A 17912-nucleotide genomic window follows, 5' to 3' on the forward strand; every position below is an offset into this window, starting at 1 on the left:
ATGACACCTTCTCTTTATTTAACTAAGTGCTCCGTCCTCCGAACACACAAAATATACCACGCACACACCTCCGCTCCGTGCTCACACCCCCCCCATCTGCACCTGCACTCGCACCCCGCTCAGCACACACACGCTGCAACACTACCCTTGTATTGATCAAGTGGTATAGGTTTATATGGGATTAAGAAAGTAAGCAGTACTAGCAAATTGTTTCCTAAAACTAATTGTTACATTAATCTAATTCAATGTCCCTGATTTCATTTCCATGTAGATGCAATCCTGCAGGAATTAAAAGAACATGGCAGCAGCTAAAAATGAAGTATAAAAACATAATTCAATCAGGTCAAATTTGAGCATGTCATGGATGTAGGCTTTGTTGACAATATTTGTCTATTGGGTCCTCCAAAAAAGGACAAGCCATTCTTGTCACTTGTCTCTGTGTGACGGAAATGTGGGCAATGAAGGTTAAAGCGAAAAATACCGCTTCGTCTTTAAAAAGGGGAGGGGACCGGCAGAAACTTTGAGTTTAGAGAATAAAACCTGCTCCCGACCAGGTTAGGTTCACAGCGTAAGTAACCATGGACACTGACTCCGAGTATAAGTTACCTCTCTTTCAGAAACGGGTTTGACTTACTCTGCTTTCTCTGGTTTAACAAACCTCCCATTCTGAAACGGAAAACCCAGGGTTTCCCTGATTTCAGGGTTAATGCACTCAGAGTTTACACTTAACCTCCTTTCTGAAACAGGCCCCTGGTGTCAGTCTAATATATAACATACTCAAACACAAAAACACCCACACACATTTAGTCTCACTCTTTGTATCCCATGGTTGGGATTCTGTAAGTGCGTCAGTTATTGAGATTAACCCCAGATGGACAACAGCTCAGAGACGCAGAGCTGAAAGGATTTGGATCACAAGACTGGAAACCACATATCCAAAAGGGCTCAGTCAAAAGGATCCTTAATCTCCAAATTCAAATTCACATTTATCTGGTCTGATACTTTAACCCCTACACCCCCTACCCCTTCAATTTCCTAACCCTAAATCTTGCGTCAAACCCCTCATTGTACCCTAAATACAATTTATTTAGGTAAAAAAATTAAATAAAAAAATAAAATAAAAATAAAATATCGCATAAAATCTAAAAAGTCGGGACGTTAATCTTTTTCCAGTGCATGCATTTATTCTCTCTCCCAGATTTGGATATTTAGATAGGAGGAGAGAGGATGACCTCTAGACTGGTGTACCAAGATAGTCATTGCACAAAAATCAATTTCCTCTAACACCTAACACACAAAAAGGGGGGGAAAGGGTTTTCTGCAGCAAACAACACCGAATGAAATGTAGTTCATTCTTTTCCCGCCTCCATCACCAGACTCGCTAAGCGAAGCTAATAAACCATGCAAGCAAAGCTACAAAGCACGAGGCAGTGTGTCGATACACCGCTATGTCAAAGTTGTTTCATGAGACCTTGATTTTAACATCCTGCATTCATCTGCGTAGAAGGTCATTTATTTTACATTTTTGTTGCAGCTTTTAAAAAATGTTTGGCACGTGACTGTAAATACAGTTTTTGGGAAAGCTGTTAACTTTATATTTAGGGAATTAGCATTCTAGACAGCTTCTGCTACACCTTTCACCGCACATCTGCCCAGAAAGTTAGGATTCCCTGCTGCTGTCACAGTGCAAGCTTTTTTTCTGCTGTCCTCCAAAGAGTGGCACAAAAGAAACACTGCTGCCTGCCTGTCTGTCCAAAGTATTGCCATTACCTCTGCATTTAGAGAAACAGATAATCAAAACACAAATTCACTTCAACACACTCACCTACACACTTAAAACACACACCATCTAAAGGAATCACTGTCAGCCTCCAGCACTCCACTCCTGACCTGGACTCCAGCAAAACCAACATTTTGAAGGATCATCTCTGATTTAATCCCCTATCTTAACCCATAGCAAACTGCTTGTGAGATTACACAGCACTACACCAAAAAGAAGAACACAGACGCTTACCTGAATCAGCGCTTCACCTCTCATGGATGGGATGCAGATGGGGTTAATATGGCTCAAACCAATCCCAGATGGTCAACCTCTGAAAGGAAGTAGTTGATAAATCAGACACTTGACATGCCAGTGGACTGAATGACAGGAATTGGTATGATTGATCTCCAACAATGACTTTTTTTGTCCAGCAGAGGGAGACGTAGAGCAGCTCAGCGTCTTCCTCATGGAGTCCAGCCTCTAAATGCCTCCTCTTTATTTTTCTGTCCTCTCATTCGCCTTTATCTGTTCCTTTTTTTCTTTCCACACGAGTCTATTACAACCCTATACTTTTCTCCACATCTCTTTCTTCCTAAATGCACTTCTCTTTTTCTTTTCTTTCCTCCTTACTTGATCATTCTTTTTCTTATGTTCTTACCCCGTATTGTTTTTTTTTCAATAGACCCCCCCCTAAATTTTACTTTCCTATCCTTTTACTTTGTCTTTCCTTTTTTCCCTCTCTGGCACTTTATCTCCTTTTCTCTTTCCTAACTCGAACCTCCTTCATTCCCATGGCCCCAACCAGAACCAGAAAGAAAAAACAATTTTCCAAATTATAAAAAAAAAAGAAAATTTTTAAAGATTTTCCCCAAAATAATCATTCAATAAACCTATATTAGAATAAAATATATAAATAAAAAAAGCTCACCTGGAAAATGAAAATCCAACAATGGAAGCTAAATGTTTCCAGAACTTTCTTGTGTTCTCCTGTGATTGTAGACATGAAACCACATCTTCCATTAGTCTGTTGTAGATGTGCAGTTTCATCTGAAGTTTGCAAAATAACTGGATCTGAACATGCTGCCTCAAAAGAAAACAACTATTATTGGATCAATGACTGGTTTTTTGGAGGTTGTTGGGATCCCTCTCTGTCTTGCTGAGTGTCTGGTTGCCTCACTTGCCCCGCCCCTTTCTCAGCTGCTTCCAATCTCCTGCTTAGGCTCCAGCATCCAAGCTCTGCTGCTTCATACTTGCTGCCTGATTGTCTGTACTCCTAGCTCAGTGAGACCTGGTTCGCTTTCAGCCCGGCTCCTCCAGCTCCCAGCCTCCCAGGCCAGTCCAGTCCTGTTCCTGAACTCCATCTACCCCCCTGGACACACACACTATGCAATAATGAATACAAACTTCATTTTCCTTGTTCCTGTCTGCCACATTGATCCTCGCCCTGCAACTCAACACAGGTTTTATTCTGCTGACATTAATCTTCCTTTCAGAACAAGTTATTTACAATTTGCTTAAAATGAAAAATATATCTGTGAGTCTAGTCCAGGGACCACCAGCCTTTGTGAGCATGAGGGCTATTATGGGGTCTGAGTCGTAGGAGGGGCTCCACCGGACCTGTTTACTGCACATTTCCCCAAAGACCAAAACCACAGACTGCTGATAATAGCAGCAGTAATGATAAGAATAAACTAATGATTTCAACAACTGACTGCTCACATATCAATAGTAATTATTTTGACAATAACTAGAGAAACACGTCTAATCATGAAACATGGATTTATTTCTGCTCAAACATTAAAGTCAGGAGGACACGGTTGGTGCTACAAAAGATCACTTCTAACATTTTTTAGTCAAAGAAATCATAACTCTTCTTGTCACAACAAGTTGAGTTTTTTGAACACTGAATGCATGAAAATGTAACATTTTGTGCAACATTGTCAGCTTAATGCTGCTTGTCTAATCAACAGTCTGTGATTCGTCGGATCATTTACTATGTCAGTGGAAGGCCCACATAGAGGCCAACTGGCTTTCTTCTTCTTTATCCACAAATGTGCAGCTTTGGTTACTTTCTGGATTCTTTTCACAGGCCCCATGAAAACAGAAACAATAACAAAATAATATTCTAAGAAGTCAGAGAATGAGGGGACATCAGAATTTATACTTTCTATCAGTGTCCCCTGCAGCTATAAGCCCCTCCCACTGGTTACAGAGGAGCAGCGGCTAAATAAACCTGATCTCTCATCATCCACGTTCTCCATGATGAGGTCGAGAAAAGCTTTTCACAGAAGCTCCTCCCACATGCGGCCTAGCTGCAGGTTAACTCACCTTTGGACAAACGTCAAGCAGCAGCATCAAAACAAAGACGCTGGACGTGAATGTGAGGCTCGAAGCGCGTTTGCCGTGAATGGACAGTTCATTTAAATGATGCACGCGGGAGGAGCGGGGAGGGGGGGGGTAATCCGCGGTACATGCGTGTGCAGAGCTGTGGCTACTGATCCGATGGATCATTCCTCATTTGTTCCAGACATGAATGAAACTTTTAGAAATCATATTGAATTTCACTTGTGAGATTTTTACAGCAGACCTTGCGGTGCTTTAAGCGGCCTTTCTGGTTTCCACAGTAACCTGCCAGCATACACTATCGTACAATGTGAAGACCCATTTTCAGCATGCAGGGCTGAGCATGTGGTTGCTATGGTAACAGTGACAGGAAGCTGCATGTGCACATCCAAACCTCAAGTCTCATTGATTTCTTATTTTAACGGTCCAGATCTTCTGCAATCTGTTCATTCTGCTCCTCCGTCGTCTTTTTATCTTTTTCTTCATTCGTCTTTCCCTCCAGCCTCCCCCCCACTGTCTTCGAGTCTCCCCCCTGCCTCTTCAAGTCCTGGAACACCTCGGCGAAGAAGTGCGGCTCTGCGTTGATGCGCAGCATATCTGCGCTCAGACGCCTGATGAGCTCCAGGACTCTCTCCCAGAAGACGTCCCGACTGGACTCCACCAGAAACGGCTTGAGCGGGTACGAGATCTCGTTGCCCAGGTAGGAGTAGGCCAGGTACAGACAGGTTAGGAAGGTGGCGTGGAGCTCCTGCTCTGATGAAGTGTCCTCATCCACCTCGTCCCTGCAGAGCAGGTAGACGAAGACCAGGCTGGTGGGGCTGATGAAGCACTGGTTCTGGAGGGGGTCGGATGAGAACTCAAGTCAGTGGAAGAACAAGACACACATCACTAAACCATGATTTGAGATCAGAGGAGTGCCGCGCTGTGGCTGCACTGATGAGAAGCTTTGACTCGCCCTTTTAATCTTTCTTTTATTGTATTTTTTATCTTTTTCATCACTTTTTTCTGCTTGCATTGCACCAAAACATTATATTTTTTATTTTAGCATAATTTCTTTTTCCTTTCTTGGTTCTTTTCTTTCCAAGTCGGGTACCTCCAGATCTTTCTGGCGAGTAAATCAGCTCTTCCCATCACAAGCAGTTCATTTCATTGTTGACCTGTGTTGTTAGGACAAATAAAGTTTCATTCAAAAACTGTTCTTTGTTCTGCAGAATAACTAGACTTCCGTGTCAGAGCTTAGATGTCTCGGTTCTGGAACTGGGTCCAGATCAGCATGAGCCCTCTGCTGGTTTTACACCAGCGGTTGTTGTGGGGAACAAACTTTAAAAGCATCAGTTCGCTCTGAAAAAAGAACAGAAAAATGAGGAAGGAGAGTCCGCAGAGACCCTCCATCTCTGTCCAGCCCCCGCCTGAACAGAAATCTAGTTCCAGGAGGTTCTAAAGGTGAAACCGGACTTTCTTTGAACAACGATTCTGGTACAGAACACCAAACAGAGCAGGAGGAGTACCTACCTGCCAGCCCTGAAGCAGCAGCGCACGATCCACCTTTCTAAACCACAAGATGACCTGATTGGACGACAGCTCTTTCAGCTTGACACAGCGATGACGCAGAAAATTTGACAGACAGGTAAGAAGCTCACCTGTGGATGCCTGCAGAGGAGAGCAGAGGTAAGGACCTGAAAGTGGATCAAACTGATCCAGTTTTAGAGGAGATATGTGATCCAGTTTCAGCAGTTTCTCCTTCTGGGTCTTCTGGAGAACATTTAGGAACCAGAGCATTTTCGGTCTTTTAGTGTGAAATACAAACACGTGAATCCAAAGGTTAACATGTCTTGAAACATTTTGGTTAAATTACCAAAAATAAGTTTCTTATAAGTTACCAGCTGACACCCCCTCCCCCACCAGCCCACCCAGGTACCACTCACCTGCATTACCACGCGCTTGGGGACAGGAAGCGGAACGTCTCCGTTTTTCTGTCCCGTTTTCTTTGCTCCAAGGGGGTCGTCATCTGTTGCGTGCCCTCGTAGCTCGCCATGCGCGTGCACAGGATTCACTTTCTTTGCCCCCCTCCTCCTGGTCTTCGCTACCATCAGCCGTTTCTTCCAGCTGAGCGCGTGCAGCAGCAGAGGATGAGTCTTCCTTTTTCCCCCTTTGTCCGCGTCCTCGTGCCCGTCCTGCTTATTTGATAAGTTTTGCCTCTCGGGTCCACGGGTGGGTTTCTGCGAACTCGGAGATAACGCGGCTCCCATGGCGTGGAGGGGGTGAAGCAAAGAGTTTGTTCACATACAACACACGCGCGCGAGTCACAACGCAAAGAGATGGAAATGTGTCCCAGATGATGGCCTGTGCGCGCGCGTTACTGGTTTTCTATTTAGTAGAATCCCTAGTCAAGCGCGCGCGCTTTACTCACCCACTCTTGAACACGTGAAACAGAAACCAGCGGCCAGAGAGCGCGAGGACACAGCTGCATCATGCACTGAGGGGCGGGGCCGCTGTCCTTGGTGCTGAAGCTGCAGGGATAAAATAAATATTACCCACAATGCATCCCGGCAGAGAGACCCTTCACCTCCAGTCTTCCAGGGCGCGTGTCTGTACACCTGCATCGTTGCTGTGAGAGCGCGTGCGTGTCACTTCGAAGTCCTCCCCTGATGAAAATCATGATTTTTTTTAGTTTCTGACATGTTCTACAGGCATTTTATTTATGAAAGAGAAGAAATGTCAATGTCATAATGTCGCTCGGTTTGAATGAATGCGTTGCTGTGACGTCACAACTGTCCACAAGCACAAGCTCCCTGATCTGCCCCGTCCAGCACATCAGCTCAGATGGGGCAGAAGAGAAGGGGGAACATTCCTGCCACGAAGAACTAGGCATTCTTCGGTTTTCTTTTCTGAAGTTTGGCGTTGGGTCATCAGATCCTCTCACCTGTCCCGCTTCTTTAGGTTATTGGTCACTTTTACCATTTCCATTTCCGCCCCCCCCCCCCAGCATTTTCTTCCAGCAGGGGGGGCTGCTGCACACGTCTCAAAGAACCTGGTTTCTGCTTTGTTTTTGTCATCACCACGCGCTCAAGTATTGGAGGCTAGGGGGGGGGGGTGATCAGTTTCATCGACTTTAGACCAATCATTAATGATCAGATCCTGTCAGACATTAATCCCTGCCCTCTCGCTGTCAGTCATGCACCCCCCCATTGCACTGTGTGTGTGTGTGTGTGTGTGTGTGTGTGTGTGTGGAGGGGGCGGAGCCTGTGGCAGCAGAAGGTTTATTGTCTAAACAGGGAGGATCGAGCGAGCTACATAAAGACTGCAGCTGTGGGAGACAAAGAGAGGGAGGCTCTGGTGGAGAGGGGGAGGACAGGGGGAGGATTAACCGGCTGATGTGAGACACGCGCTCACACACACACGCACGGACAAAAACACGAATTCAACCAGATCAGACGCAGCGGCGGGGGGAGACACAAAGACAGACGGTGAAGAAGACTGAGGGAGACGGGGGCCTTCATCGTCTGAGGGACACCGGAGGCTCACGGCGCACATCCACCGGCCTGCAGAGCCCATCCCGGCGTCCCGCTGATGGCTGACCACATGTTCGTGCTGCTGTGAGCGTGAGGCTGCGGTGGGTGTGTTCGCTCTGCTTTTGGGTTATGGGGAACGCAGAGAGCATGGAGAGCCAGCTGGCGGTCATCAGGTCCAGAGCGGCACCGGTTCGGCTCCCGATGCCGGACCCAGCAGAGCTGGAAGAGAGATTCTCCATCGCCCTGGTGAGTACACATCACAGGAGCAGAGACAGACCGAGGATGCAGACACTTTGGGTTTTCAGGGTCTCAAAGGGGATGAATCAGGGGTCTAAACTGCTGTAGCTTCAGGGTAGAGCAAAAGAAGGTTCGGGGCTGGGTCTGGATCATCTGGTTCTGAGATGAATCTGGATCATTTGGTTCGGGGAATAGTCTGGATCATTTGGTTCTGAGATGAATCTGGATCATCTGGTTCTGAGATGAATCTGGATCATTTGGTTCTGAGATGAATCTGGATCATTTGGTTCTGAGATGAATCTGGATCATCTGGTTCTGAGATGAATCTGGATCATTTGGTTCTGAGATGAATCTGGATCATTTGGTTCTGGGATGGGTCTGGATCATTTGGTTCTGGGATGAATCTGGATCATTTGGTTCTGAGATGAATCTGGATCATCTGGCTCTAGGTGTTCTCTTCACTTAATTGTTTTTGCTTGTTTCCTGATGTTGGAGGCGGGTTCTAAACATGACACATTGGACCGGGAAGTCAACCATCTTCTGATTGGTTGTCTGGACTGAATTGCTGTTGTCAGGTGACACCTGAATTGAGTCATTCTGCAAAAACGGACACGATCCGATGCGGTCCTGTCCACGACTTTTGCCAACAATAACTGGGTTCAGGAAAATTCGCCTGCATCTCCAGGCAGGACCTGGACTGTGGTTCCCTCCAGAGAAAACAAAGCTGCCAGACGGACAGAATCTAGCCTGTTTGGACTTCTGTTGGGTCATCCAGAACCAGAATGAAGTTGTTAATCTTGTGTTGCAGAACTCAATGAACCTGCCGCCTGATAAGGTGCGTCTGCTGCGCTCTTATGATAATGAGAAGAAGTGGGAGCTGATTTGTGACCAGGTAAGTGTTGGCAAAGTCAACTCCTTTTACCTGGAATAAACTGATGATACGTTCACAGACACACATTTGAAAAGTCACTGTTGACAGAACCATCAGTTTCTTTGACATTAGATGGGAACATAGAGACGGCAGGTGCTGACGGTTCTCCTCAGTGTCCTTAAACCATTAGCAGAACAATTAAAAGCTCAGTGAGGTTTCTGCCCTGACATCCGAATAGGAGGGAAAAGTTAGCATCTTGTGATGGTGACAGCCTGAACGTCAGCAGGTTGCTAAAAAGTTTAGATCACAGAGCAAAGCTGCATTTACTCCCAAATGGAAAGAGGACACCTCTGCTTCAGGAAGTAACTTATTTTCCACCTGAGAAAAGCAATGCACCTCTGTCCTACTGAGGTGCATTGCTTCAGACAGAAGAACCCCTAAACCATGTCCAGAAAATCTGAACTCTAAACATGAATGTTAGTTCTCTGGGGGAGGGGGGAGGGTATGAGAGTTAAGTTGGTTAGATGGGTTAGTTAGGGTATGAAATGAGGCAGAGGCCTTTTCTGGGCTGGATTAGAGACAGATTTCTGAAATAATTCTGAAATGATGAAGGAACTACAGTTCATAGCTCTACGCACTTCCATGAATGATCTCTAAACTTCCACAATGTGGAGGTCCTAAAGGGGGAGGTTCTTCACTGAGCCATGTTTCATCAGATGATAGGAATTTTCTATTTAGGCCAAGCTTCTAGCTCATCCACCTTGTGCCTGATGGATTGCATATTTGAAGGCAGAGCTGTAGGCACGGATTAGGGTTAGGGTCTTCTTTGCTTCCTCTTTGGGTGGTCTAGTGAACAGTGACGTCCTCCAGGTTGTGAAAAGTGTTCAGTTCAGCCAGACCTCCTCTATTTACGAGGATATTCATTTCCACCATGATTTAGAGCACTTCAGAAGAGATGCATGTCAACATTAGTGTAACACTAAAAAGACCGATAGTTTGTGTACTAACCTCAATGGTCAACACAAAAAGAAAATGCTATGTGATACATTAGAAGATTGGTTTGGGTTGGTCACAGACAAGTGCTCCTTCTTAGTTATATATCAGCTGTGAGTAGTCATCCTTATCCATCCTATAATCACCTGCGTGTTTTTGTAGGAGAGGTTTCAAGTGAAGAACCCTCCACACACCTACATCCAGAAGCTAAGAGGCTTCCTTGACCCGGCTGTCACACGTAAGGTACAATTACAAACCGAGTTTGCCGATCTGATCTGTGGAGAGAAGTGCATGATGTGCACCATTGCACCATGGGACTGCAGAACCTTCCAAGTGGATTTAGTCCATTTTTAAAACTCATCTTTTTGTTGATGATCCGTTTGTGTTTCAACAGAAGTTCAGACGGCGAGTGCAAGAGTCCACCCAGATGCTTAGGGAGCTTGAGATTTCTCTCCGCACCAATCACATTGGGTAGCTGTTTTTGCCAGCATCTGTGTGGTCCATCTGTCTGAACCTCTAACCTGTGTGGTCCCCTTCTACTCTGATCTAGATGGGTTAGAGAGTTTCTCAACGAGGAGAATCGAGGCCTTGATGTTCTTGTGGAGTATTTGTCATTTGCTCAATACGCTGTCACGTGAGTCAACTCGAAGGTTTTCAGGTGGAGTCAGATACAAAGTCTTAAGCAGGATGTCATGCGTAGGTTTGACGGGGAACAGTTAGAAGGTGGCAGTGAAGTGGCTTCCATCGATTCTCCTTGGAGTCGTTCTATTGAGGATCTTCATGGCGAGTGCAGCCTTCCCTCGCCGTCCTCGTCCATATCTCGTGCTGCCCGACATTCTATCAGGTAGGGTGTGGTAAAGCTTTAAAGCAGATTGAGCATAAACGTCTTTGTTTTAAAACCAGAGTTTGTGCTTGCAGCTCTACTTTGGTGACACGCTCCAACACCCTGCCAAGCCGTCGGACTCTGAAGAACTCTCGACTTGTCTGCAAAAAGGATGACGTCCATGTTTGCATCATGTGCCTGAGAGCCATCATGAACTACCAGGTATCTAACGTAGCAGATCTGTTCTGCTGCTTTTATTACTCACTCTGACACACAGTGCTCCTCTTCCTCAGTATGGTTTCAACATGGTGATGGCTCATCCCCATGCCGTCAACGAAATTGCTCTCAGCCTCAACAACAGGAACCCCAGGTATGACTACTATAAAGCACAGATGCAAAGAACGCTGCAGAGTCCATGCCAGCCATGTCCGTCTCTGTCTCCTGTTCTGCAGAACCAAAGCTTTGGTTCTGGAGCTGCTGGCAGCAGTGTGTTTGGTCAGGGGAGGACATGAGATCATCCTGTCGGCCTTTGACAACTTTAAAACAGTAAGCACTCAAAACACAAACGTAACAACAACACGATTAAGAGCAACTTTAACAGTGAGTCCCATGATTTTCTACAGGTTTGTTCGGAGTCAATGCGGTTTGAGAAGCTGATGGAAGATTTCAAGAATGAAGATGACAACATTGACTTCTTGGTATTGTCTGGTGAAAGGAAGTGCCACTTTTTACATGCCATGCTTTAGCTAATTGGATCCAAAAACGTGTTTCCAGGTTGCCTGCATGCAGTTTATCAACATTGTGGTTCACTCAGTGGAAGACATGAACTTCAGAGTCCATCTACAGTATGACTTCACCAAACTCAACCTGGATGAACATCTGGAGGTATCTGAGCACCGCCAAAAAGAGCCAATCACAAGAGGGCAGAATTTGAATTATAGTGACAAAGGGTCACTCTCCTGTCCCCCCCAGAGACTAAAGCACACAGAGAGTGACAGGCTGAAGGTTCAGATTCAGGCATACCTGGACAACGTGTTTGACGTGGGGACGCTGCTGGAGGATGCCGAAACCAAAACTGCTGCTCTGGAGAGAGTTGAGGAGCTTGAAGAGAGCCTGGCTGGGGTGAGACAGGACCGACATCATTTCCCATAACTGTCATGGACATTAGAAACATCTAGGCATGACAGAAACAGGAGCAGCAGCTCTAACGAAACACTTGTCATTGTGATCACACGCACAGATGTCGGAGCGCCTGCTGGATGTGGAGAATGAAGCCATGCTGAAGATTGTTGAACTGGAAAAACAACTGATGCAGACCAACAAGGAGCTGGACCAACTCCGGGTCAGTGCTGTCGTCATGGAAACAGTTCCTAAAGGCATTTGGATGGAGGTACCAGTGTTTGTTGGTCTGCGCTTCCTTACGTAAGTCTATGCATCACCTGTGCAGGAGGGGTATGCAAATGCAAACTCTCAGGTGCATACTCTGAGGCGAATAGTACGGGAGAAAGACCAGACAATCCGACGGCACAGTCGCTTGGAACGGCAGGCCCAGGAGGCCCAGCAGGCCGGAGGACCAGGGGCTCCTCAACCCCAAAGAGGAGAAGGAGATGGAGGAGTGTCTGATTCTGCTTCCCCCTCCCCTCCTCCCTGTTCCAACCTCTCCCCCAGGTAAGATAAAAGCAAAGCAGGTGGCATACTAGAGTAGCTTTGGAGCACTAAACAGACGCCCTCTTCATTGTCTCTACAGTCCAGAAACTGTATCTTATCACAGCGTGGGACCAGGGCTGGGTGGAGTTCCAGGCATGCTGACTCCGCCTCCTCCGCCTCCGCCTCCCCCTCCAATGCCAGTCACAGGTTCTCTTCTTGTTTTCAGTAACAACCAAAGCAGTTCTGTAGCAGTCTGCCAGTCCCTAGTTTTACAGGGTACTGGTACCTCTAACCCACCTGCTTTTTCCTGGTTTCAGTGTCTAATGGACTCTACCCCACCCCACCTCCCCCTGCTCCACCACCACCCCCTCCTCCACCACCTCTGGCTTCTCGGACCAATGAGCTCTGCTGTGTCCCCATGCCGCCTCCTCCTCCACCCGTGGCGCCTCCTCTTCCTGGCGCTGGGGGTTCACCTACAGTCATCTTTAACTCTGGATTAGCAGGTGGCTCTAGCTCTGACTGAGCTGTAATCTCAGTGAACTGTGACCCACTGCAATACTAACATGTTGTCTCTTCTTCAATTGGCTGACAGAGGGCCCCCTCAAGTTATTTTGTACGTTTTTCATTCAAACATCTGTGCATTCTTAAGCTCCACCCCTCATTCCTCATCCGTCTGTGACACTGTGATGTTTCTGTGTTGTGACTGAGAACGCTACCAAAGGTTCTTAGAAAAAATACTAAAAACCTGTTCTGTTAAAAACAACGATTCATTCACCACTAACACAGCGCTCACTTCCTGTTTGCACATGTGGGCTCTGAGAGCTTAGACATCACATGATCACATCCATCAGTCAGCCCCATTTTTACAGATAAAAGTTCAAGAAGATCATTTGAACGTCTCAACAGTACAATGTTCATAGTGTTTTCACTGGGCATGAAACCCAATTGTTCATGCTTGTCAATGAGCTTTTGCACATCTTACAGGCTTTCTATGTGTAACCCTTGTTCTATCCTAGGCACTTTAACATTGGGAGTGGGGTCATCTAGACCCACTAGACAGTGCTCTGAACCTTTTTTCTTCAATGATTTGTGATCTTCACTGGTGTCCATGGATTACATGAAATCTTTCCACCTTTATCCACCTTTGTCATGGTAGGGAGAACACCTCAATGGAAGGGGGGTTTATCTGGACCCCATAGGATAGCACAAGGGTTAATTAAACCAGAAAGACTTGATTCAGCCAACAGCTGAAGCAGTTTTCATTGGTGAACGAACGCTCTTCAGAACTGTCTGTGTCCTGAGAGTTGCTGCGTTGATTATTGCAGTAAAACTCTGGAATGCGATCGGCATCCTTTAGTAGGACTGTCATTCTGTTTGTCTGAATGTCAGGTGGGTTTAACCATCTGTGTGTTGATGACTCACATCTGTACTCCTGGTTCAAACAGCGGTGAAGATCAAGAAACCAATTCAGACCAAGTTCAGAATGCCAGTGTTGAATTGGGTTGCACTGAAACCGAGTCAGATCAACGGAACCGTCTTCAATGATATCGACGATGAGTCCATCCTGCAGGTAGGGTCAGGGTAGACAGGTTTGCTTGAATAAGCATGAACCTGCAAAGGCACATTTAGACCATCAGTTTGATTTTAATGATGGTCTTATGAGACCCCTTTTTCCTACCATCTCTTAGAACTTGGACATGGAGGAGTTTGAGGAGCTGTTTAAGACCAAAGCTCAAGGTCCAGCGGTGGATCTTACTCTGTCCAGGCAGAAACTTCCTCAGAAAGGCCCATCCAAAGTCTCTCTGTTGGAAGCCAACAGAGCCAAAAACCTAGCAATCACCTTGAGGAAGGCTGGACAGGGGTCAGAGGTCATTTGCCGTGCAATCCAAATGTAAGTTGGCTTGGACTGAAGCCCCATAACCCCTTTAAAAAACAAAAGCAGGAGCATTTTGGCTAAAAGGTATTTAATGAACAATGGTCCGGTCAAAAGGTTGCAGCAGAGTTTTTGCTTGGTGCTGGATCTCAACTTGTGACATTACCGCAAACACATTTGTCTCTGTGAGCAACAGCTCTGCTGCAGCATTCTGCAACTGACCGCAGCATTGGAAACAAAGACAAACAGAAATGTGTATCGTTCCTGCATGCGTACAGCTCACTAAATTCAGGCTGCCTTGGTACAGGTTTGATCTTCGGACGGTGCGAGTGGATTTCGTGGAGTGTCTGATGCGTTTCCTGCCAACGGAGGCGGAAGTTAAGCTGCTACGGCAATATGAGAGGGACAGGAAACCTCTGGAGGCTCTGAGTGACGAAGATCGATTCATGATGCAATTCAGTCGAATCGAAAGACTCAGTCAGCGCATGACGATCATGACCTTCATGGGAAACTTTGCTGACAATGTCCAGATGTTGACTCCAGTAAGACAGACGCCTTTCTAGTGTTAACTGGACTGATGGGGGGGTGGAACAATGCTCACTGTCCTTTGCTTTTTCTCAGCAACTTCATGCCATCATTGCCGCTTCAGTGTCCATAAAGTCATCACAAAAACTAAAGAAGATCCTGGAGGTCAGTATATGCATGACCGAAGATCCGATTCAGCCCACTTCATACATTTACTGTTCTGGATCCAATCTGAGTTCACCGACCATTTCCTGGTTTCGGTTAGCAACTATGACCCTATCAAATCTCACATTTAAGCCTTTGAATGAAAATGTGCTAGCAATTGTGGATCTGTGATCATTTGTGAGACAGTTGTGTCTTTTCTGCAGATTATCCTGGCTCTGGGAAACTACATGAACAGCAGCAAGAGAGGAGCCGTGTACGGCTTCAAACTACAGAGCTTAGACTTGGTAAAGCAGAATCTACTGCTCCTCCCCAAACATTAGGATGGAGCTGACGGGTTTTAGAGGAGGATATCTTCACAACCCAAACACCAAAAGAGCTATCTTTGTGTTTTTGCAGCTTCTGGATACAAAGTCAACAGACAGGAAGCAAACGCTGCTTCATTATATTTCCAATGTGGTCAGAGAGAAATATCAGGCTGTGTCTCTCTTTTACAATGAACTCCATTATGTGGACAAGGCTGCTGCAGGTAATTAATCAATCAATCATAGTGCTGCTATAATACAATGGCCTGTGGCACTCACCTGCGCTTACCTGTACGACAGTGAGTCTGGAGAATGTCCTGTGTGATGTAAAGGAGCTGCAGCGAGGCATGGAGCTCACCTGGAGAGAGTTTAGTGTGTCGCACAACGCCACGCTCAAAGACTTCATCAGTAGGAATGAGTCACGCCTCACAAAGCTGCAGGAAGATGCCCGCATTGCTCAGGTGAGGTGAACACCTGCAGCCACTCCCACTATCAGCAACAGTAGCTAGACCCTAAAGAACAGCTGGAGGTTTGCCACCAAGTTGATCCAGCTAGTTTTAGTGAAAGATGAGAGCGTTCAGAGGGGGGGGTCTCATAGACCTCTTCAGTGAAAGCCCCCTCCCTCAGAAACAATGACAGCAGCTGTCTGTCTGTGAACCTCAGGATGCCTTTGAGGACGCCGTCAAGTTTTTTGGAGAGAGCTCAAAGACGATGCCCCCCTCCGTCTTCTTTCCCGTTTTCGTCCGCTTCATCAAAGCTTACAGGGTAAGTGACGACTAACCCCCCCTCCCACAGTGTACTTGACGATGGTGATCATCCCGTTTTAAATGCTGCATCTTTTAAAACCAAGAGTCAGATGGAGCAATACAAACATAAAGGTGTCAGCCACTCGTCACTGCAGACTCTCACCACACAACACGGACAAATACAGAAGTCTCTACTTGATGTGAATGTGGACGTGTAGGGGGAGGAGGGGGGGGCTAAGACCGACTGTCGCAATTCAGCCTCAAAGTTTGTCTTCAGTTGGCAGATGAGGAGAATGAGCAGAGGAGGCGCCAGGAGCAAATGTTGTTAGAGAAACTGGAGCAGGAGGAGCAACAAGAAGAGGAGGACAGCAAGGTGAGACCACAAACATCAACAGCCTGGCCTCTGATTGGTCCTCAGACCACTGACATCACACTCAGTCAGTGTTGATCCTAAGAACAGAGTCAGACTGTTCCCATCTGGAACCTGAACCTTCACCTTCTGACTTCCATCCACATCCAGCTGTACGGTAAAGCTGCTCCTGCATCCCGGCTGTGACCTCTGTAAAGGTCACAGGAACGGCTAAATAGAAACATTTCTGATCAGAGAATCTAAAACTCAGAAAAAAGATTTTTATTGTCTTTTTAGGAGGCTAGAAGGCTAACCACTGAAGTTTGATCAAAAAGGTGCGTGCTAGCAAGATAACGCACATGAGCAGGTGCCCTAACCCAGTTCTAAACAGTGTCACATGTCTTTTCGCTGGGCGGGACTTGCCTTTCTCTATGGTTGTCAAACTATGAGCCACATGATGGAGGCAAACGTGCAAAGACTAACCCCCCCCCTCCCTTCACAGTCTCCAAGCCACAAAGGCAAGCGGCAGCAGCAAGAGCTGATCACTGAGCTCCGACGACGGCAAGGAAAAGACAGCCGCCACGTTTACGAAGGGAAGGACGGCGCCATTGAGGACATCATCACAGGTAAGGCCCCCCGTCACAGCGGGTCCACATTAAAGCAGGTGCCCCACCGGTCACCCTGATGCCTTTTCTCCCCTGCAGCTCTGAAGACCGTCCCCTTCACGGCTCGATCAGCCAAACGAAGCTCTCGATTCTTCTGTGACCCCGCCCTCCCAGAGGAGCACTACTGAAGACACCACGGCCGCCCACCCCCCTTTTATTTATTGGGACCAACAAGCACTTTGAACATTCTTGACTGACCAATGTGAACCATGTTTGTCATTTTATGATCCCCGTCTGTCACAGTGTGATGTTTAAAGGTCGACAACAGTCTGATAGTCTGGACTAAAAGTCACTTCTTTAGGTTTTCTCGGAGCAGAAAGGCTTTTAGCTCAAGTTTTATTACCATTTTAGGAAGAATGCTGAACTAAAACAGGAGGATCCAAATTCTAACACAGCTGGGAAAACCGTCCTCTGGTTCCGTCACAGATGTAAACGTCTGCAGCATCACGACAAACGGAGAACCGGTAATGATGCTGCTCCAAAAACTGTTCCGGGAATCCAAGCAGACGGTTGCTCTGCCTCTTTGAGAACCAAAACAGATGGATGCAGAGCAGCAACCATGTTAGACCAGAGAAGGTTGCCTCACGTCAGACGAGGACGGATGCCGGCTCCAGAAAGGTCCAGCTGTGACTTTGGCTGAAACTTCTGCAGGGTTCTGCTTCTTTTGTTTCACAGAGTTCCTAAACCATGAAAGCATAGAAAAACCTAACTCTTCATCTGTACACCACCCACCATCCATCCAAGTTCCTGAGGACCATGCAGGTCGGCGGGCGCCAGACGACTCTTGCATGAAAAGAAGACACTGACACCGGAGAGACAATTCAGTTCTATAACAATCCCTGCTTGGTCTTGGACTGAAAAGGTCCAGTTTACTGGTCCCAATCAAACGATGACCCTCTGCATTATTGCCTTCCTACTGAACCCACCCTGCCCTCATCATCATCATCATCATCATCATTAGCTTGAAGAAGACAGCACACTTTTCTACGTGTACAAATGTTTTTTAGCAGGTTGTGTAGCAATGCTCGTGTTTGTTGACCGTGATCCTGCACTTGGTGTGAGAATAAAACACACCCTGTCAAAAAACAAAAGACTTTTG

The 17912-nt window shown here is 46.5% G+C and overlaps 3 protein-coding genes across 7 annotated transcripts in view; 1 reads left to right on the top strand and 2 right to left on the bottom strand.

Moving 5' to 3' along the window:
* Window positions 1-2831, bottom strand: part of olgc3 (membrane guanylyl cyclase) — a 138411-nt gene extending 135580 nt beyond the window's left edge. For both annotated transcript variants that reach the window (XM_078930220.1, XM_078930219.1), the window contains exons 1-2: window positions 2691-2831; window positions 2015-2093 (exon numbers count right to left, since the gene is read on the bottom strand). In XM_078930220.1, coding sequence (XP_078786346.1) covers window positions 2015-2038 — 24 coding nt within the window. In that variant the 5' untranslated portion in view covers window positions 2039-2093; window positions 2691-2831. The remainder of the gene's footprint in view (window positions 1-2014; window positions 2094-2690) is intronic.
* A 693-nt stretch (window positions 2832-3524) lies between these two features.
* LOC101160131 (cyclin-dependent kinase 5 activator 2) lies at window positions 3525-6633 on the bottom strand. Of its 3 annotated transcripts, none has more exons than XM_004084584.4 (3): window positions 6031-6633; window positions 5618-5755; window positions 3525-4940 (listed from the first exon to the last, which is right to left on the bottom strand). In XM_004084584.4, exons 1-3 carry the CDS (start codon window positions 6352-6354, stop codon window positions 4524-4526), a joined length of 879 nt encoding a protein of 292 aa, XP_004084632.1. In that variant the 5' UTR covers window positions 6355-6633; the 3' UTR covers window positions 3525-4523. The 3 variants fall into 3 exon arrangements, with proteins under 3 accessions (XP_004084632.1, XP_020555665.1, XP_020555667.1); XM_020700006.2 differs by having other exon boundaries at window positions 5618-5857; XM_020700008.2 differs by having other exon boundaries at window positions 5618-5854; window positions 6031-6627.
* Window positions 6634-7299: 666 nt separating this feature from the next.
* Window positions 7300-17904, top strand: fmnl2b (formin-like 2b). Of its 2 annotated transcripts, none has more exons than XM_023949565.2 (28): window positions 7300-7863; window positions 8663-8746; window positions 9881-9961; window positions 10113-10189; window positions 10269-10352; window positions 10419-10562; window positions 10637-10763; window positions 10835-10911; window positions 10994-11087; window positions 11165-11239; window positions 11316-11426; window positions 11514-11663; window positions 11782-11883; window positions 11989-12209; window positions 12289-12395; window positions 12506-12691; window positions 12781-12801; window positions 13634-13758; window positions 13877-14079; window positions 14369-14603; window positions 14683-14751; window positions 14955-15035; window positions 15148-15277; window positions 15354-15514; window positions 15717-15818; window positions 16077-16172; window positions 16651-16774; window positions 16853-17904. In XM_023949565.2, exons 1-28 carry the CDS (start codon window positions 7747-7749, stop codon window positions 16939-16941), a joined length of 3273 nt encoding a protein of 1090 aa, XP_023805333.1. In that variant the 5' UTR covers window positions 7300-7746; the 3' UTR covers window positions 16942-17904. The 2 variants fall into 2 exon arrangements, with proteins under 2 accessions (XP_023805333.1, XP_078786364.1); XM_078930238.1 differs by having other exon boundaries at window positions 15354-15509; window positions 15712-15818.
* Window positions 17905-17912: the final 8 nt, after the last annotated feature.

The sequence above is a fragment of the Oryzias latipes genome, chromosome 2, assembly GCF_053564925.1.
Source record: "Oryzias latipes strain Hd-rR chromosome 2, Olatipes_Hd-rR_3.1".
NCBI lineage: Eukaryota > Metazoa > Chordata > Actinopteri > Beloniformes > Adrianichthyidae > Oryzias > Oryzias latipes.